The 21,724-nt window shown below is 40.3% G+C and overlaps 1 protein-coding gene across 1 annotated transcript; it reads right to left on the bottom strand.

Annotated features, from left to right (window-relative positions):
* Nucleotides 1-2,781: 2,781 nt before the first annotated feature.
* Nucleotides 2,782-21,521, bottom strand: oprd1b (opioid receptor, delta 1b). The gene is made up of 3 exons (XM_049025259.1): nt 20,918-21,521; nt 5,651-6,006; nt 2,782-5,463 (listed from the first exon to the last, which is right to left on the bottom strand). The coding sequence occupies exons 1-3, from the start codon at nt 21,154-21,156 to the stop codon at nt 4,934-4,936; spliced, it is 1,125 nt and encodes a 374-aa protein (XP_048881216.1). The 5' UTR covers nt 21,157-21,521; the 3' UTR covers nt 2,782-4,933.
* Between the last annotated feature and the right edge of the window lie 203 nt (nt 21,522-21,724).

Raw genomic sequence — 21,724 nt, 5'->3', positions numbered from 1 at the left:
TGATATTATTACAGAGCACAAGGTGACGCCCACTCAGAATCAGTGTTGGGGAGGAACGGCACGCAGGCCATGCGATCCCACAGTTAGTCTTCCTGCAGCTCCACTGTACTGCACTGTACTGCACAGGACTCCAGTGGCACTGGGAAGGAGCCAGAGTAGCCAGACCATGCTGTCACGGTAACGACACACAGAGTCCTCGGCCGCTGCACTGCATCGTGCGGCCCGGTCTGAAACACACTGACCAATCCCAAGCGAACGCCTTTAAAATGAATAGGCAACATATAATCGATTTATAATGAGCAGTATTTAAAAACTGCAAGAATATTGTTATTGAGATGCAAGGGACAACTGAACAAAACCGTTAAGAATTGAAAGGCATAGTATGAAACTGCATCCATTTATTCTCTATCTAGTGCAGATAGTAATGATAACAATCAATTATTTATGATAATAAGAGATGGGAATTAGGCTTAATCTTCTATCTAAGGCAATTAGGCTTACTATTCTTAAATAGCGATTACTGATTTGGTTGCAAAGATTAGTGCTTGATAACAAAAATGCTACAGTTTTCTCCATTATTATCTTCTTTGGCATAGAAATGTCTCTACAGATGAATTGAGCCATGTAGATTACTGATTATTCATGCTTCATTAATGAATTTGAAAAATATAAATGTGATTGAGGTCAAAAGTCAGGCATAAAAACTACTAGGAATCTAGGCAACCGATTTGTTATTCAAAAAAAACCCAACAAAAATCAAGCGACATCCCTCTTATGACCCCTGGGAATATCCCACCAACCTTTTAAGGTTTGTTTTACCACTTTTATGTTCCACGGAAGTCTACCAGCTAATTCACTGCCTAGAGAGACTGTCTTATCTTCAGTCTAAATTACATTGGGCATTACTGAGAAAGAGACCACAGAGAAGCCTTGTGTTTCAGTTTCATTTTATTGTTAACCAACATGATATATTCCTACTTATGCCTAAATCATGTACTGTTATTTAAGGAGGACTCCAGAAAATGTAATTTTATTTTTGCTCGATTTGTTTTGTATACACATTCACACACATTGACACAAATGCTGGGGAAAAAAAACTGATTGCAATATTTCTTCATATGACCTTACAGTCAAACAAACATCAAGAAACTAGTCCATCCATCAATAAATACATGGTTTACGATCATTAGGAACAGGGCCACGTACTGATGTCTAATCTGAATCCAGGGCAGTTTTCAAATCTAGTCAGGCATCACAGATGTAAGTACAGATCGCTACCGTATGACCTATAAAATTACAGCTTTCCATTGGAGTTCCCCTTCAAGAAATTACTATGTTTATAGAGATTCTGTAGCGAAAGCAACAGGGGACTACTGCATAAATTCACCGCAGCACAATCACGGTGCATTAATATACAGCAAGACCACCGGGCATGTAACATAGGTAACAACTTATTTTTTCTATAAAAACGTACATAATATAGATATTTTACAGGAACCAATGAGAGTGTTCAATCATTATTTTTCTCCCGTACATTTTTAGGTCTTTCTTTGATGACAAAACGGTTATTTTCATTAACAAATCTAAGCAAGATGTTGATACAAAACTACACTACTGTTGCATTGCTGCAGGAAATGAATAAATTGATTATTAAATGTCTACAAATGTCAAATAGAGAGGTTCACAAAAGCACCTTAACTGCTAACACACTGAGCAACTGGCAAAAATAAAAATAAAAAGAGGGCAAGGCAAAAGCAGACAGTATTTCCTTGCCGGAAATAGATTTAGATAAAGTGTCTATTTAAAACAATTAGCAGGCAAAAAAGACTGTAGCTACGAAAAAAGAAGACTTGAGGCTCTCTGCTTCAAACCAGCATATGCTTGGTTCACTGTGCCTGCTGAGGCCAAAGCGCATATCTGGCAAATTCCAGTCCCAGCAAACATCTTAAGGTCTTGTCGTTAAGCAGAAAAAGCCAGGATGCACCAGAGACGAGGGCTGTTCCCCTTCTCCGCCTCTGAAGCACCGTGTTTGCAGCAGGAGCCGACTTCCTGTTCAGTCGCAGTAAGTGGCTCTGTCCTTTTCGTTCATCCTTTTCGTTCGTTCTTTTTGTTGTTGTTTTTCTTTTGCCAGTAATTTCAAGAGCATTTTACCTAGAATGTCTCTGTTTGTGATCCTCCACACTGTAAACATAATGGCAATTAAAGTATTTATACAGTGTTTTTTTTCCACACAGATAAAAGCATGAAGCAAAGCATAACCTTTCAGGGTATATTGCTAACAACAATTATGATTTCATGTGAAAATAACATCCTGACACCCATTCATGACTCGACATGTATATGTAGTAGTATATAAGTTAAGGGTTGGTACGGGGTGGTATTTTCCAGATTATTATTGTTTATTTGAATTTATTAATCAAGGACAATGTTATCTTGCCAGATAAACAACTGAATGGTTCCTAAGCACAGAAATTATCAATCATATGTGCAGAGATGACATGTAAGTCAAGTCTGAATCCCATTGTAGTCTGTGCCCCATTGTAGTCTGTGCCCCATTGTGGTCTGTATCCTACTTCAGTCTAAGCATTGCTCCCCATAGCAAATCCTCTCTAAATCCCATGTCCTCTCCCATCCCTATTCCTTTGATTGTTTGCTATCTGTCCAAGAGAAACTCTTAAAATGCCTGTTAAAATGCCTCAATTCCCATTAAAAAGCAGAAAGATTTTTTTTATCTAATGACAGTAATTCTTAATAAAAACAATGAGTAATATATCTAATAATATTCCCTGTAATATTCCCAGCATTTTCTACCCACTTTCGTTGAATATAACACTGATTGCAGTACTACATTATTTTTGCCACCCATTTTTGTATTATTCTCAACAAAAGAATACAAGTTGACTTCTTGTGACTTCTTGATAATTTGCCCTCTATTATTCCATTTCACTTTTTAAAGTATGTTAAACTCCCTTTGTCACTTAAGTGGGCAGATTACATCATGTCAAATAAAAGACTATTTATGTGGTACTAAAGTTTCCTACTGAACCGCTGCTAAAATGTGACCAGTGTTGTATTGCAAGGTATCGGGGCAGCTGTACAACAAGCGTGAGGTCAGGGGCTGAATGCTCACTGTTATATTCCTGCATTACTGAGAATCCCTGTTGATTCACATCAACCTATCAGCTTCCCCAATGACTCTCAATACTCTCAATGGGCTCAAGACTAAATGCCATCAGTTAACAGCAGTATCAGTCACGCATCTCCTCGCCTCTCTATTGCTGTAATCTCAGCATTTATTAGCTGCTTGTTTTTCATATTCTTCCTAACGGGATTCAGAAATTCACTTTAGACTATGGAACCTGCGTCATATATCTTTTTATAATGATAACAGTTTTAGTCAATGGTCCAACCACTCCCTTGAAATAAGACAGTAATAGCATGCTTTGTTGTATCCTATAAACAGCATGATCTGAGCATGAGGTCTTTGAGGCATTTTGTTCTGCTTGACAACAGAACTGGGTAATGTTCACAGTGCATGGCATTATTCAGCTTGCAAAAACACCAATAAGAAAAGCAGTTGAAAAATCTCCGGCGCATTTAAAAACGCACATCTTGCAAATGTAAAATAGGGCTCCAATATCCACTACGGTAAGATTGGATTGTCTTCTCCTGCCCTGGACAGCGCACATTCCCTCACCATCGGCTTCGAAAGGAAAGCAATCTATGTCTGACTGCCAGAAATTTATCTTGAAGATGAAGTAAAGATGTACTTCGGATTGTATCAGATCAGATGATGCTTCTTGAAGCAAGTTAACTTGTCATGTAAGATCTTAAGTCCTCAGTCATGCGTGTTTCAGACCTTCTGGACATCATGGTTTACTTTTTAGCTTCCATAGTTCCACATAAAAGGTCTTCTTTAATTCTTTGCTGTTGATCTGGTTGTTGAGTAAAAGTGTTCGCACTGTCATGTAGTGTCATTCAGAAATTAAGTACGTTCTAGAAATCCTGATGAAGAATCCCATGCCAAATTACTGCAGCGTTAAACTGGCAGTGGCTGGTGTCTAGGGCTAGTCTGGCTTCTTCATGACCTTCATGTCACTTCACATACATCATCCAAATGGTACAGCAACACTTTTAAACATGTTGGTCTTAAAGTCTTGGAAAGAGTTTTACATTCATACCAAATACTAAGCCTAAGAAACACAGACGATGCAACACTCAGCCTTGGGAGTGTCTTGCATCGGGTCAAGACTCTCTTTGACGCTAATTAAAATCTGAAGTAAAAAAGCTATAAGCAATTATTGAGCCAATGAAAAAGGATCGGAGCTAATTATTAAAACCACAAATAATGTTTTTTTCCAGACATAAATATTGTGGATATATGGTGTGCTATCATAATGTGTATACTCTTGCTTGTTTATAGCTATATCTGAATTCATTTATACCCTGTTAACCTTAGCGAGTTATTACCGAATGTCAGTCTAGCTCTTACTTATCTTGGAGTGAAATCTGTATGTATGGGCACATTTCCTGCAAGGTACCCATATTAGCGTCGCAACTGTCCATTTATGCTTGGACCATTTACCTCTGATATCCCGCTCCAACCCCCACCACCATGTCTGCAAAGAATGTTGATCTCAAAGCAGGCTTATTTAGCATATTCTTTGTGCGGTGTGCTTCTCATTGTTTTCTCACACTTGCGGAAATGCTACATGCTACTGTACTTTGCAACCTGCCCTGTTGTCAAAGGCAGAGATGAGAGTCACAGGCAGAAGGTGGGGGTAAATCATCTTTCAGCAAAGTCCTGTCAAGTGCTTTGACACTCCATTAAGGAGAATCAGAACTCTGTGGTTGAGATCTGGGTAATCTCAGACTGCAGGTCTTGCTGAACCCTCCTAGAGCGGGAACCATGGGGCATCTGGTCCATGTCTAGTCATACTGGCTTCTTCCCAGCCTCCGACGGGGCGCAGACGGAAACAGGTTCGCGGGTGGTGTTCCGGGCCCTGGAGAAGCTGTTCTGCTCAATGCGGGAGCGGAAGGGCAGACAGAAGTCCCGGAAGCACCTCTTGAAGTTCTCATCCAGGAAGGCATATAGAACTGGGTTGAGGCTACTGTTAGTGTAGCCCAAGGCAATGCAGAGGTGCCAGCTGGCGACCACGAAGGGGTTCTTCGAGTCGATCTCCACTAGGGTCTTGACAATGATGAAAATGTGGATGGGTGTCCAGCAAATAATGAAGGCAGCCACGACCACCAGCACCATGCGGGTAATGCGACGTAGGTTCTTGTCCTTCTCCTTAGACCCCGAGAGCAGTCGCACACTTTTCAAACGCAGGATCATCAGCCCGTAGCAGATGGTGATGACTAGCACAGGCACCAAGAAGGCGAAGATGAACACACAAATCTTGGTCACCGTGTCCCAGTACCAGTCTGGATATGGGAACTTCAACATACAGACAGTTTTACCTGAAAAAGAAGCATGCAGAAATTTATCACGTGTGGCAGGATATTTCTGGTTTCAAACAGATCAACAGCAAGATCCCTCTTGTGCAATCTCACTTTACTAAATCTATGGAAATGAGACAACTGAGGTATTTAAAGATTCCAAATTTCTGCAGCTGTGACAGCTGTTCTGAATCATGTCTGGACATACCTTTGTCAGTTACTTTGGTGACTGCCATTATCATAACGGGGACGCCAACGGCAGAGGACAGTATCCAGACACAGACGTTGATGATCTTTGCCTTGATGGGTGTGCGGAAGTCGAGAGCCCTCACGGGGTGGCAGACAGCGATGTAGCGATCCACGCTCATCATGGTTAGAGTGAAGATGCTGGTGAACATGTTATAGTAGTCGATGGCGATGACCACCTTGCAGAGGAACTTTCCAAAGGGCCAGGTGTTCATCAGGTACTTGGCACTCTGGAAGGGCAGCGTACTGGTGGCCAAGGCATCTGCCAGGGCCAAGTTGAAGATGTAGATGTTGGTGGCAGTTTTCATTTTTGTGTACCTGTTTAGGTTGAGATAACAGTGATAGGATTCCTTATTTACAGTATCTGAAAAATTTACTGATTGCTTGTTCAATCTACAAGATAGATTTCTATCAGAAAAATTTACAAGGTTTCGATTGTTATTGGCTATTCCATGTAAGTTTCATTTTATGTCCTTACTATTGTCACTACAGGAGTATGAATATTTCATTAACTCTTACCTCATGATAGTCATATTAATCAGGGCAAATATACATAAATCTCTACGCTTGTTATTAATAACGAACACAATTACTGCTCTGAAAAGTTTGGATAGATAGATAGATAGATAGATATTTTTTGATCCCAAATTTAAGCATCCAATAGCTTACATATATAAAACACCACAATGCAAAAGAAAAACCGGAATAATAAAGTATGATGACTGACAAAACAGACATTTTTAAGTATAATAATAATGACGATGATCAGTAAGGTACTAAGAATACTAATCATTCCGGAGTACAGAATTTTCCAGTGGACCCAGTGGTAGTGCAAGTGCAAGGAAAGTTCAGTTAACATTTTAATTTCAAGGTAATTTCAGGGTGTCAAAAAGTCCAGTTAACATCATAAACATTTTAAATTAAACCACTAAAAGAACAAACGTGTCTGTAATGCGAAAGAGTGCTTTAGGTCGTTGTGAAACACAGGAGGAGTGGCAGAGGTCAAAGGTCAAAAAGCTCAAAAGGGTCATGAGGTCAAAAGCTCAGTATGATATCGATTATCCTGAAAGGAGAGGCTGATCGCTTAAAACGCAACAGCATGTATTCTTGAACTTTAAGCGCCAAACGTTTCATAGTAGATTAGACAACCTGAGGAGTAATTAATTGCATGGAGCGCAATCTGCTTAGTGCAGAGTGCTTCCTGTGGTCTTACGGCTATGTCAACACCTACCCTGAATTCAGTGGCTCTCCATAGTGTGGATAACCCCGCTCCAAACAGAACACTTAAGCAATAAAATTTGCCTTCACTTCAAGTAATATGTGGAAGTCATGAGAGAACTTTTTGTTTTACCAAGGCAAACACTTTTGCAGTGAAGCTGGCTAATTATCAAGGGCATTCATAGCAATAAAAGGGTGCAAGACGGTGACCCACGGGATCAAGTGAAGTCCATGAAAGAGACGAATATTAGCGGCTTATTAAAAGAACACAAAACCCCAGTAAGGAAAAATCACAACCCAGCAAACACCCCTGCAGAGATACAGTTTTTCAGCTGGGTGAATATTTTAATATACATTTTATGAATGTTTTTATTGACAAATGACTTTGTAGGTTCTTTAATAGTACGGTAATGGTCCTGTGTTAACTACTGTCCACTGCATCACCTCCAGAGCTTTTCCTCTTTCAATGCATTGATGTTGTACAGATCTGCGTTTCAAACATTTCAAATATTGATTTTGCTGCCCCGTTTCAATACTGTTCACTTACCAATAAAATAGAAGTAACCACCACAATGGATGTGTTTGGTATTGGGATATATCATAAATCACTTGTTCTGCCTTCTGAACAGTTTACATGCATTGGTGTTGCACCCCAGACAATAATAATCAGCTATTTTGTATATTTATAACACATAGTTTGTTTTGTGTCTTGTTTTCACTACTTGGGGCGTTGCTAGCCTAGTACTGTTGTACTGTTGTGTACAATGACAATAAAGAATCGGATCTTTAAATGAATACTTTACTTGTCTATCACATGTAATGACATTAGAAGGATCTACCTACATTTCTGAGTAATCCTCCTTAATAATTCTGTTAGCCCCAAACAAAACCTTATACACTGGCTCCATTACAAGTGTTATCTTCACAAAACCATGCACGATTACAATATATACTGTCCGTATGTCCCTAATTTGTTCGTCCCAGGTACAATCACTGTCTCTAGACTTTATACCAAGTGCTACACTGTGGATGTTAAATTATTCTGATTCCCTTGCTGTTCATCAAAATGTAATAGGCTAGGCCATCATATATTCGACAAAAAGATGACAGGTAAAGGACTCTTAAGATGAAGACTGAAACACCTTTAATGAGTTGGCTGCAACCCTTGGGTAGTGACTCATCACACGACGCCATGTCTTTGAGGGTCACTGAAGCTCATAAACAAGCAGAATAACTAAGTTTACGTTCACTACAATTTGCAGTAGGTGGATGGCAGCGCGCGTGACTTCTGCAACGAGAGGAGCCTGCATGGGAACGGCCACGGCAGTACATTTCCACCGTTCTGCATCATTGATGAAAACCTGCCCACGACATCCGTCTAGCTTTGGCTCATTTTCATGTGACTGATCCATGCCTCTATTCTCTCGTAAGATGGTGATGAAATTATATTCCTCTATTATTTATGCATTCTGTGTGAATTCTTTCTGGAGGAAAGATACTTTTGCTTATACTGTACATGTAGGGCGGGAAGGGGGGGGGTGCAGTCCAGTAACTCTGTGCCAGTGTATCATTTTGTTTTGATATGCAAATTGGAGAAGGGCTTTATCATTTTGAACTAGCTTGAGGTTAAACCTATCATTATACCTCTGTCCTTGGTGTGACCAGAAGCAGAATGCTGAGATCTTTCCTGCATTGAGCACAAATGGGTTTATGAATTATTCAGGAATTCAATAAAAGGAAAAATCATGCTGAATGAACTGGGATTAACCCTAAAATACTTTGAAATATAGATGGTCAAGGTAGAAGACCAGCAGTAGGACTTTCTGGGGATTAAGGAAATATGGATAACATCAGCTTTTTCTAATAGCACATCAGCATGGCGGCAGTGGGAATTTGTGATTGACCTGGACAGACAGATTCTAAATCTGACCAGTAACCCAAATGTTTATGTGTAAAATGATGGCTTTCAAGCAGCCAGGCATTCCAATGCTGCCCATGTAGAGCTATGTTTCTGATTGGGCAAATGTTCCATGTTACCACCGTCTCTAATGGAACCAGTTCCAGCAAGGAGCAGCAAGTTCCTGCTAGGTGGACTGTCACAGAAAGGATACCTTTGGATCTTTCGTTGGGAGGGGTGTATGCTCACACTGATCCTGCTCAGGGTTGAGGAGGGGCCTGGCACAGGGCACACGAGGCTGGGGTACAGCCTGCATGGGAATATTTTTGCAGTTGAAACAGTAACAATTTATTACAATGGAATATTCGAGATACATTTAAACTCTGAAAGTCAAGAGCTGAAAGGACGTCTGGAACTTCACTAGCTGGTTGGTGGTTCACATTGGCTTTTCATTATCGTGCCATGCTGGGTTATTCCAAGTAGCTAGAAGCACAGTTTTACATTTTGGTAAGGGGACTAAAAACAGACCACGCCTTCAGCTCCCAGACTCCCTCCATATATCTCAGGATCAGCCCCCACCCCTGCTCATATTCTGGAAGAGGCTCTCCGGCTCGCCTCACTCAGCTTCTGACAGTGTCACACGTGCTGGCGGAGCGCCTTTCATCACCAAAAGTACAGACTCATAGTGAAAATCCCTTAATGTAGAATCACGGTCCTGTGACACAGCTCACATGAAGGTCACTGCCCTGAAAAAATGCCATCCGGTAACACTTCACTTGACGGAGCTGATAATATAGTATACAATTACTTCTGCATTAATTAACCACAAACTAAGTCTTAGTTACGTAGGGATCTCATGTTAATTCATCATTAATGAAACGTGACATTTTATCTCAAGTAGTTACTGTGTTTGTTACTATGTCTGTTAATCGTGTAAACCTTTGTGAACTACTGAAGGAACTACTGAAGGAACAAGTAATGAACAACAAGTGAAAGACTGATCTCATGTTTGTTCATCATTAACGAATGGTGATTCATCAAGTAGCAACTTTTTGTTCATGATTTGTTCATAATTTGTACTTCAGCAGCAAATGAATTACTAAGTATCTGTGCCCCGTGTAGTACAGTGTTACTGGTCATCCTATTTGAGGGGGTCAACTGAAGTGTATATAATAATCCTTATATATTTATATATAGTATTTATCATTAATTTCCTAAATGGCCATTTCGTACAGTAAGATCCATATATATCCTGTTTTGGACTATTTATTACACAAACAGGATACAATGTCATTTTTATGCCACACAGAGAGGTGGCTCTTTTCCAGGTGCTACCAGGCTGGTGTACAGATTGTACCTGGTAGGGATCCGTGCTTTGCCTTTCAGGAACCAGGAACGATGGAGCAAAAACAGAAAGAGCCGACCTCCGCTGAGTGTCCCCAACGGCCGTGCGGTGATGCCAGAGGTGGGGAGGGTTGTGTCTCCCCCCTTTCTCCGGTCTGGACAGAATGTACACCCTCGATTATCTCCACACCGTTGCAGGTCATTCTATCTTTGCCAAATGAATCTCGAGCTACTCCCACGAATCAGACGACCAGATGCACAGACAGAATGTCGTATGAAGCATTTCACTGCATGAAATTACAAAAAAAATTACAAAACAGTGGCGGTTCCAGATTATTTTGTTGGGAGGGGCTCGAGGGTGGGGCAACAGTAAGTGGGTGGGGTTATGATGAGAAAAAATTTAGGTTGTCACTGGTTTTTTTCCATTAAGTGCACATCACCATATTTTCAAAAATCACACAACAGTTATGGCTGTGATTTTGCGTATACATTGACACAGTTCTGGGAACCACCAAAAATTAGTTATTTCACATACATACATTTGGAAAAACTGCGATCCATGTTCATTGACTGAAATCACTGGGAACCCATTACAATGGGGGTGCCCGTTGCAGCCATGTTACACAGAAAAGACAATAATTCAAAGATGCATTGGACTAATGTAAATGAAACATTCTCCCAGTTCCTGACTGTACATGTAAGGATAGCAAGCTGCCACTGGATGAAAAGGTCAGCAGGTGTACTGCATCTGTGTGGGCATGACTGACATCCATCATGACCTAAAGTGACGACATCCACAGGACAGTGTTACACACGGACCTCCATTTACACATCATGGCTTTGGCCAGGCCTGTTAAAGCTTGTTATATTTTTATCATTATTATTTTAGCATTTTATTTTGCTTGCATGGAGCCGCTTGGAATCACTATTAGAATATGCTGATAATACCTGTAATTAATGCACTGCAGAAAAGTTTTTCTTAAATAAAATGTATATAAATAGCCATCGATTAAAATAAATATGTTGTAATGGTATTTAAAACACCGGACTGACCAATGATAAATCCTAAAAGTCATAAAATGATTACTTTCATTTACTAATTTATTATATCATGAGGAACAAAAAGAATTGCAATGTAATGACTGTCATGGAAATCAATATTAAAATTAAACTAGTACTGGCAGAAAAATCAATGCGCTTTGAGAAGGAACAAATGACAGGCCTGTTTTGATCTGCAGAAGTACGGCCAATATTGCCCATTACAGTCGGCCTTTCTGAAGCCTGTGTTAAGACCCGGGGCGCTGCGCAAAGCAATTTTGTGGTTAGGCACTATTTCAAAACCACACTCAAAACAGACAAAATACACATGCACACACACAAACTAATGCACTTGAAACTTTATGTAACTATTACACATTCAAACATGTCCATCCATCCATTTTCCAAACCGCTTATCCTACTGGGTCGCGGGGGGTCCGGAGCCTATCCCGGAAGCAATGGGCAGGAGGCAGGAAACAACCCAGGATGGGGGGCCAGCCCATCGCAGAGCACACTCACACACCATTCACTCACACATGCACACCTACGGGCAATTTAGCAAGTCCAATTAGCCTCAGCATGTTTTTGGACTGTGGGGGGAAACCGGAGTACCCGGAGGAAACCCCATGACGACATGGGGAGAACATGCAAACTCCACACACATGTAACCCAGGCAGAGACTCGAACCCGGGTCCCAGAGGCGTGAGGCAACAGTGCTAACCACTGTACCATGCCGCCGTCAAAAATGTCTAGTAAACCTTATTTACTGCTGTGAGATGTGAGTTGTTAATGTCACGACATGACAACTTGTTGATGATGTGAGGGTTGTCAGTAGAAGTTGGGATGGGGGATGGGATTAAGAGATGTGATCTGACAGAGGAAGCCCAATCATTGGCCAGATTACCCTGGGAATGATGAGGGATGGGGGATGGGATTACAGTAAGAGATGTGAACTGACGGAGGAAGCCCTCTCATTGGCCAGATTACCCTGGGAATGATGAGGGATTGGGGATGGGATTACAGTAAGAGATGTGAATTGACAGGGGAAGCTCTCTCATTGGCCAGATTACCCTAACTGCAAGTTTAACCATGTGTTATTCACAATCAATGTAAGCACGTTATTACTGGACTGAATACTTCATTTATAAGTCACATTTAAAAAAAATATTAGGTAGGCATGTGCTGACTGGCACAGTGCCACCTTTACGGACTGTTTCCTATCACCTTTTCTTACTAGAATGTGTCTCCCAGTACCATCTGTGTAAAATTCATGTGTGTGCAAACTGCATTACTGGCTATTATAAGTCTATATATAATTTTGTATTTTGTACAGCCTATTAGGGAGACTGGTCATAGCAGGTCTGATATAACAATTGATAATTTAAGAGGTAAATTAAAAAGTATACCTTATATTAGCAAGAGCATTAACTGGAAATAGATATGATAATGTGTTTATTTGGATCTATACTGATCATTTGTATTTACATAATACATCGAATGTTTGTTTATTTGATTCTGCAATCATGTAAAGAAAGGATTTTCTGTAGTAGCTACATAACCATTGAATCCACGACAATGCAGCTAAGAGATTACTTTGAGCACATTAAAAATATCAAATGCTTAACATGACTGAAATGTAATTTTGCTAAAAGCTTTGTTTTGCCAAATTGATTTAGGAAGCTGAATTTGTTTTACTGTACAGTGCAGGAGATTATCATCGGTATGCCGCATATTATGCATTATGCACGTCACGCACAATGTCCACCGACATTATTGCATATTCACAAACTTTTAATCAAAAGAGCTATAATGGATGTCCAAATTTACATTAAAAAGAAGTCTGTTTCAAATCACATGTTTTTCTTTCATAAGAAAAATAAAATATGCCCGGGCAGGATCAAAGTTACCCTCCTGTAATACTCGGTTGCACGGCCCTTGATGACAGTCTCCAGACATTTCTAAATGCTACTGACACTTTTCCTCTGCTAGTATCTCTCAGTCTTAAACTGAAATGTGTTGCAACTCTTTTTTCAGGACTCCTAGCACCAATAGCAAAGTTCAGGTCTCTCCAAAGGTTTTCATTTGAGATCTGGACTCGTTGCTGGTCGGTTTCTTGTTGATCCTTTTGTTTGTGTTTCTTGCTAAAGGACCTTCAATTCACACCGAGTGTCCTGGTTCTGGTACCATATTTCATTCTTCACTGCCCTCCCTCCCATTTTATGATCCCCTTAATAAATTCAGGACCCCCAGTACCAAAGCAGTCTCATATTACAGAGCCTCCAGCACAGGCTCCCTTTCTCTCTTTCCCCCACATTCCGGAAACCTCCTCATAGTTCCATAAGCAGCAGACTTGATTAATGATATTATTAAGAACTGTAAAAGCACAAGGTCTCAGGAGATACCCATGCAGCATTTAGAAAAATCTAAAATGTGTAGAATTTTTATTTTGTCATTACAGTATTTTTCCTGATTGTTTTGCACAGCACAATTATTAAAAATGGATTTAGAAAAAAAAAAACTGGCAAATTTGCCACCAATCATTGGTTAGTTCACCTATCACAGGTGAGTCTTATTGGACTGTAAATGAGTGTATTTGCACTGCAAACAGTTTGATTGTTTGTGTTTCTTGCTAAAGGACCGTCACAATGTCCGCATGTGTGTAGATAGGAGAGGTTTTGAAATATCTAAGCTGAAACTCTTTGACAAACACATTATCATAGTTTTGCATCAATATGAAGATCATCCATCTATCCATTTTCCAAACCGCTTATTATGAAGATCATTTTAACCATCATTTTCTTTGACTGCCTAAGCTTTTTTCCACAGTACTTTTTATGTAATTCTTATTATTTGATCCTACACTGCTGTGTATCAAACAAATGAGTATACAGGCCAAAGCTGTTTCACTGTGCGCTATTTTCAGTAGAGTGTCAATAATGTTGATCAGTATTGTAAATAATTTAAACAACTGTTTTTATTTTGATTAGCTACGGAAGCCACACACAGTGGACGTTTTATTAATTACATCTGTCCATTAATGCAAACAGCCTGTTCCTCTATACAGCATCATGCAGCTGTAGCTGAATATGTAAAACAAGCAGGCGGGTCAAGACGTTCAGTTACGATGAGGCTCAGTATTATAACGGCTGAGTCGTGTGATGGACGCGATTTTAAACATGCTGTGATTGTTGGTGTCACGCATGGTGCTTCCACCATCTCAGACACCGCTTGGGATTTTCATGTACCAAAGTGTCTAGAGAACGGTGTAATGAACAAAAATATCTGGTCAAGGGCAATCATGCTCCCTTGTTAATGAGGGAGGTCAGAGGAGAATGGCCAGATTTGTTAAAGCATCCAGAAAGGCACCTTGGAGCACACAACTTGTTAACCGCTTAAGTGGTTTTATGTTGTAGAATATAGGGGTACCTAATATAGTGTATATAGCAATGCAGTCCATTAATTTTAGACTTGCATAACCTACAAACCCTCACAATTGAAGCTATGTGTATTTTCATATCAGGTTTTGTTGCCTGAAGTTCTTCTCTGTGATCTCTGTGTATCATCAGGATATCTCCATGCTGTGAGCAATTCCGCTGTTTGCAAAGTGAATCTTTATCCTTTGAGCTGTAAAATGCTAATGTTTCACAGTCTGGTATAGGGAGAAGCACATTCTGGGTTTGTTTACAGGGGTTTGCTCACAAAATCCTTCGCTCTCTGTGGTCTGAGAAGTGAGTCAGACCATGCATGAAGCTAGAAGCTGCCTTCATCATAATGTGTGTACCGCGGTACGTGTCGAAGCATGTTGGACCATGGAAATAGAGCCTGTTCACTAGAAACAGATTCTTAAAAGAAGGCTTTTGCAAGTGTGGTAAATGCATGTATAAGTACATAAAAGATACTGCTATTCTCTAGACAACTGGACTTTAGGGTCTCCGTAGAATAAAAATAAGTTGTTTTGAGTTTTACCACACAAATTGTTCCAACTCATGTAGCTTTGTTGACTTATCTTGAGAAAGCTTTGAATTGTAACTTCATGCTGGAATCTATCTGATAAGTATTTGTGTTGGATTATGGTTTTATTATACTTGGTTTTGCAGTCCCACTCAATTGTGTCTGTAAGTCATAATGGATATTTCAGTCACATAATGAATCTGTCCTGCTATTTCACCCGTGGCTGAAATTATTAAGTAAATTTTAAAGGTATTCAAACTGACCATGGTACAGGTATTACAGGTATTAAACTCGCCATGCCTACCATCAATGGCTAAGCATGGCCATGGTTGGGTAACCTTGAGCTTTTCTCCAATCAGAGGCGAGACATTCTCATAAACAATGGTCTGAGTGAAGCAATTAATACTGAAAAAATCCATGCATTCAGCCTCTGATGATAATATAACAATCCTTCATTTATTCATTTACTGGATCCATTTTAGTTTGTGACAACTGTCATATTCTTTGTTAATCAGGAAGGTCTACACAGACCGCATTATATTTTTTGTTTTGATGTTTTTTTAAAGTGTGTTGTTACTTCGTAGTGAAGAGCTCATCTTCGTATTTTGGAATTTCCTCAGCCTTTCGGTCTTCGTTTTAAGTATTACTAGTTTCTTTCCCCCAATGGTACTCCGTGAAAACAGAGCACGACTTTTATACCCAAGACATATTATTGCTGCATAATACCTCGAGGGGCGAACTGCATATTCTTCTGGTTCATGAAAACTCAGTATTGTAGCTAATGGCTGAACTTTGATGGAGAGTGGAAGGTTCAAAGGATCTACGTTTCTCTAAAAGTCCTCTGGTTATGATTATGTCATTATAGTAATTCATATTCATACTCATAGGTATATTATAGACATCTTTCCTCATATTCTTTTATATCTGGATTATAGCTAAGTCTAGCTTTGAGTACTGGTTTGTAATATTTTTCAATATTAAGGAATTCTACTGAGGTATGTAAATCAGTAGTGGTGCAAACCCACTGTTACCATTACACACCATTAAGGTATGACAGGATCGGACTGGCACCAGAAACACACTGCCACCAGTAATGTAACGTTGCTTCAGTCTTAGGAGCACCTGCACCCTCTCCACCTTTTAATTGTTTCAAATGACAGTTCAGGGCAGTATTCTGAAGAGCAAGGAGCGTAAGCAGCACTCAGAACGTCAGACCCATGCAGTTAAAGGCATAGAAAAGCATCTGGCCAGCGATCACTTTGTTTTTAGCTCCAGACAAATGAGAGGGACTTTCCAAAAGAACATTATTTATCTATGGGCTAAGAAGGCCTTAAACATCTGAGGTCGGATTGTTAAGCACTTGTGTTTGTACTAATTTGTCAACAAATTTCTTTCAAGTGCCCTACACATGCGTTTAAAGGCAGGATCCCACCATATAGGGATTGACTGCCTCTAGGTTTCAAGGGATCAAGAAAGGGGTTAATGTACAAAATATCATAAGATGCATAAGAATCTTATATCTTAATATAAACTCATTAACTGGCATTTAGACCATCCTGAAAATTAAATTTAAGTTTAACATAACCTAGGGTGGTGATGCGACACTCTTGTGTTACTCTTTGGCATTATAATAATAACAGCATTTCTTCCACTGTGGAGTTGCCCTGGACTGCTGCAGAACATAGACACTGTCTGCTCAGCACACTGAGACCAAGTTTTACTCCAAATATTTCATCTCCAAGCTTTACTCCATGAAGGTGTAGAGTTGATCTTTTGTGAGAGGCTGGCTTCCGAGGAGAGCATCATCCACCCCCTGATCTACACCAGCAGCGGGCAGCAAACTGCTTCCATGTCCTTCTGTGATAAAATGTTTGGCATTTGTCCCAAGAGACAGAGCACCATAATTATCCTACGCTTCACTCCATCTCCTGGAGTGCAATAGCACGACTGGGAACTCCATAAAGTTCAAATTTCATTGTCCTTTTAACGCAAATCTGCACACATGCTTTATTACACCAAAATGACTTTTTCTCCCCAATAGAAAAATAATGAAACTTAAATTAGGCAATTCACATAAACACATCTATCTGTATCAGTGTCTCACCTCCTTGTTATGATTTGCTACTGTATATTGCTATAAACAACCTTTACAGTGGTATAAAGAGAAGCTGCAATCTGGTAGCAATGATTAGCTGTGATCTTTGCAGCTTCATAGCATGACAGCCCAATCCTAAATGTAATCATTTTTCAAATGTAACAACAAACAGGGTGAAATGGAATCAAAGTGATGCCAAGTGAAAACGTTCAATAAGAAACTTTTAATGATGCTTATGTGGCTGGTTTCCCGTTTGTGGGTAAAAGCATTAGGGATGATCTCACAATTGGTCTGAGCTTCATTTCACAAGGTTTTATGTGATTCTTCAATTAAAATATGTTGTTTATGTTCTCTCATGGAGAAATTAGTCAAAGTAGGCTGGCACAGTTTACACGCACCTCTACAATATTTCCTCAGTTTTCTAGAACTTGTTCTTTCAATCGATTTCCTCCGCTTCTTGAAAATGAGAGGGCGAGAACATAGGGACGCTCCCCTAATGTGCCTGCCTGCTAGGTAACACGGGTGTTTTACAGTTTCATCTGTGTTACTGCTTTGTTGTTTTGGTCAGATTTGGGATCTTATGCTCTGTACAGAGATGTTACAATTGGAATATACCTTATATTAGCAACTAAATTGAGTATATTTCCCTGGTGAGTAGTGTTACGATGAAAAGCATAAATAAACAGCCTATGAGCCTAAATTTAAAGGCCATTCCAAAAGTGTGTGAGTGTGTGTGTGTTGGGGGGGGGTTACTCCTTGCTGATATGAGAATTACTTTATTAGTCTAGTCTAACATGTCTACAGACTATCCAGGGACCTCAGCTAATCTGACCTGGCTGTGCCTTTGCGCTCGAATAGGAAAAACAAACGCACTTCTATTACCTTCCCACATCACCTCCACTGCGTTTGTTTTTCAGCTGGTTTTTCAAAAAGGTTCATTTCCTATAAGCTGATTTTCCATTTCCTTTACATGATTTGCTTCTTTATTCTATACGAGAGAATGAAAAACAAAACAATGGGGCAGTCTTTTGGTTTGTGTTACATGCGTTTTCGGTAATCCAACAAGGTAATTAATGTTGAATAATGAACCCATTGCTCTGATTATTGAACAGGGCCCAGTGCATCCGTCTTTTATGTGGTCACTTGGCATTTATTTTTCAATGGTCTTTTAGCTAGAGGAATATGAAACATTCTTTAATGGTTCCTAGGGTTAATCATACACCCAGGTTATTTGCATCAGTGTTTTTCTGGTGGTAATAATGGAATAATGCGGTATTTGGAAATATCCTTATTAATGGTTTTGGGACAAAAAAGATTGATCAATTTCAGAATGATGTCATCCTGTACAATAAAGCAAAGCCTTTAATGGATCCATTAATGGATGTAAGAAAAATAACTGTGGCTGATTCCAGTGTTTTCTCTTAAAGCCAATTAGCTCAGATGTGGTTTGTTTGTGACTTTGTTCTCGGTGGGTGGCTGCCACTACTGACAGATAGCATGGGTAGGTTATCTGCCAATGCTCGCTTTCACAACCACTTACAGCTCAATAAGCATGATACATTACTGCAAAGTATTAAAGATCACTGCAAATGACTAAATCAAGTTAAGCAACCTTCGACACTGGGGCTTAACACTAGAAAAGTTGAATGACATTCAAGTTAAAATATCACAAATAAAGGAGGTGAATGGAAATGTTCGGGTTTTTGAATTGAAAACCAAACAAATATCATTCCTTCTTGGTATATGAGTGACATTGTACTGGATGTAACTGCGACAGAAATGCAATTCCGTTCCCCTAATTCCCACCTGACTGACTCCGGCTGCGACAAAAGTGAGAGAGACGCAACACGGAGACGTGCACAGAGCTAAGTCAAAGCAGAGCCGCACTCCTGCTTGGAAATGTACACCCCCTTGACCAGCAGAGCAATTATCCCAGCCACAAATCCCTCTTCATCACCACTCCCCCCATAAAGCCAGGGACACGGGGACAGCTCCTGGTGACAAGATCTGCATGATAATTCCACAGCTTCTGCTTTCATGGATGCGCGGGAAATGGTGCTTGCTGGCATATGGCATCTCTCTGTCACTTCCTCTGAGCTTTTAACCACAGATGTCTAATTAAACGCGAGTCAGACGCTGGTTCCTATTGCCGTTGTCAATATGCTGACAAAGTTCCCCCGACGGAGTTCATTCTTCACGCCAGCCTGACAATTCCCTCAGCATTGTGTCTTTCAGTCTGCAATTGAATCTTTAAGTTTTCCAATCAATTTGGAATTATACAGGGTAGTGAGGCATTGATTGCTTTCTTCTCAGTTTCATTTTTGCTGTTATGTCAGTAAAAGGAGGTGTCACATTCTACTATTAAATCTCCACCAGCTGCTAGTCGTACTATTCTTTTTCCAACTCAGTTGAATTGATGAGTGAAAAAATTACAAGAAGACTAACTGTTGGTGTTGAACTGAGAACGTTAATGGTGAGTAAACGGTCAGGCCAGTCCTGACAGTTTGCTATTTGTACTTACATCACTAAAAGTTTGATGTGCTCTCATCAAGAACAGGGAACATGCAGACCTCTCAGCACTGGAACAGACAGCCACACACGCTGAATTACCGGAATACCAGGAAAGGGAGCTCAGTGTAAGCGAAGTGATGGAATCAAGTCAAATGTAACCAGTGGAGTATTAATAGCCAGGAGAATTTAAGCAATGTTTTTGTGCGATCAATAACGTTCATAGTATATACCAGACCTTGTGAGAACGCACCCCACTGGCAGCCAGCAGAGCTGAATATTTAGTGATGGTAAATAAATACGTCACTTTCAGTTGATACAATGTAAAGGAAAGCTTCATCTAGCAGCTATGAAAGCTGCAACTATCTTTTCAGAATTTTGCATGACTCCAATTCCGATGCATAAAATAACAAAAAGAGAAGCACGTATACAGACGTTTACATTCCTCTCTTGCTTATTCACTGGACAAATGGCCATGTGCTGCTTACAATCAAGCTAGAAAATGTCAAATCTTTTGGGAAAACGACTCTTGTGTGGATTCTGCGTGCTTTACGGCCAGCTAGGAGTGTCTTTCACATAAATAATTACAAACCATTGGTTAATTTTTCCAAAGAAGAATGAATATGTGATTTTTTTACGACGATACATTTTTAGTAACGAGTAGTTATTGTTTCATAATTTAATCTGAATGATATAGGCGGCAGCACTCCACAGCCCCTATGGACTATAGCCGCCTCCAATATTAATATTCCGCATGTAGCCGATTCTGCGCCTGCTAAGTCCCCTGAGAGTCATTTTCACTTATCAATATTTAACGAGGTTTCGAATCACAAATCACCGACTATAACATTATATCATATTTGCTAATCTTTGTAATAAGAAAAAAAATCTAATTCTACTATGCCCAAGGAAAGGCAAACCCCTTTACAAAAGTTTCTGCTGTTTGTAAGTGCAGAGCAGTTGCTTGAAGTGCAGATGCAAATGACATTTCCCCCTACCGCAAATAAAATTCCGCCACCATAAATTATATTGTATTAACGTAAGCCTGTCCTTAATCTATCACACTTCGGGTGAGTGAGATTTGAAAGAATGGGAGGGGGGGTGGGCGTCTTAAACGCCATTCGGACAGAGGAGCCTAGGGTCGGAAAAAGGGAGACGTTAAATACCGCATCTCTTACCTCACCACTCCGTACATCACCAGAATGTTTCCGAGCAGTCCCACCACACAGATCACGGAGTACAGAGCCGTTATTGATATGGCGATTATTATACTCGTGGCGCTTTTTACTGGGCTTTGCTCCGTGTAGTTGCTCCCGTTAGGCATGAACCCCATCGGGTCTTCCTGAAATGTGACGTTGAACGGGATCACCGAGTAAAGGTCGGCGAATTCAGAACCGGGCACGGTGGAGAGCTCCATCGCTCCTCTCCTCCGTAACTTTAAGCCAAAGTGAGCAGTGGCCAGCAAACGCTGCGCAGTCCCGATCTCCTAACTTCACAGTGAGGCTGTTCCGATTGTTCTAAGTAGCGGTCCGCTGGTAAAAGCCCGATCTCATCTAGTAGTCATGCTGAAATGAAATCGTCCCGGGTGTTTTTTCCCAGTCCTGAATGGAGGGAGGAGGAATTGAGTCAAACCTTCTCAAAATGTATCTAGTGTTGCGAGCGTAAGGCGCAGCTGTAGCAGGGAATCCGTGTAAAATACTCCGATATGTAGGAAGGTAGTGGTGCGACTGGTGCGCAGTAAAGCCCACCGTCCGCCCGAGCAGAAAGGCTTTGCCGCTCTCCGTCTCCTTTGATTTCTTATAAAAACCCGGCAGCTCTATCGACGTCAAAGCCACGCAGTTGGCTGAATATCAAAATATTAATGTCAGTCGTGTTCCGCGAAATTATCTAAGTTCTGGCACGATGAACTGCCATGCAGATAACCCAAGTCATAAGAAATTATGAATTCAACTAATCTTCACAAATGTGTTCTTTACATCGTCGAT

The sequence above is a fragment of the Brienomyrus brachyistius genome, chromosome 9 (assembly GCF_023856365.1).
Source record: "Brienomyrus brachyistius isolate T26 chromosome 9, BBRACH_0.4, whole genome shotgun sequence".
Lineage (NCBI taxonomy): Eukaryota > Metazoa > Chordata > Actinopteri > Osteoglossiformes > Mormyridae > Brienomyrus > Brienomyrus brachyistius.
Note: the sequence above shows the minus strand (reverse complement) of the source record. Positions and strands in the feature narration are given on the sequence as shown.

What these genes read in the sequence shown, in the direction of transcription:
- oprd1b (XM_049025259.1), bottom strand. Translation starts at nt 21,156, where the DNA reads ATGGAGCTCTCCACCGTGCCCGGTTCTGAATTCGCCGACCTTTACTCG. An exon ending in GTGATGTACGGAGTGGTGAG is followed by an intron (nt 6,007 to 20,917) that starts GTAAGAGATGCG and finishes CAACCTAAACAG; the next exon opens with GTACACAAAAATGAAAACTG. An exon ending in CACCAAAGTAACTGACAAAG is followed by an intron (nt 5,464 to 5,650) that starts GTATGTCCAGAC and finishes CTTCTTTTTCAG; the next exon opens with GTAAAACTGTCTGTATGTTG.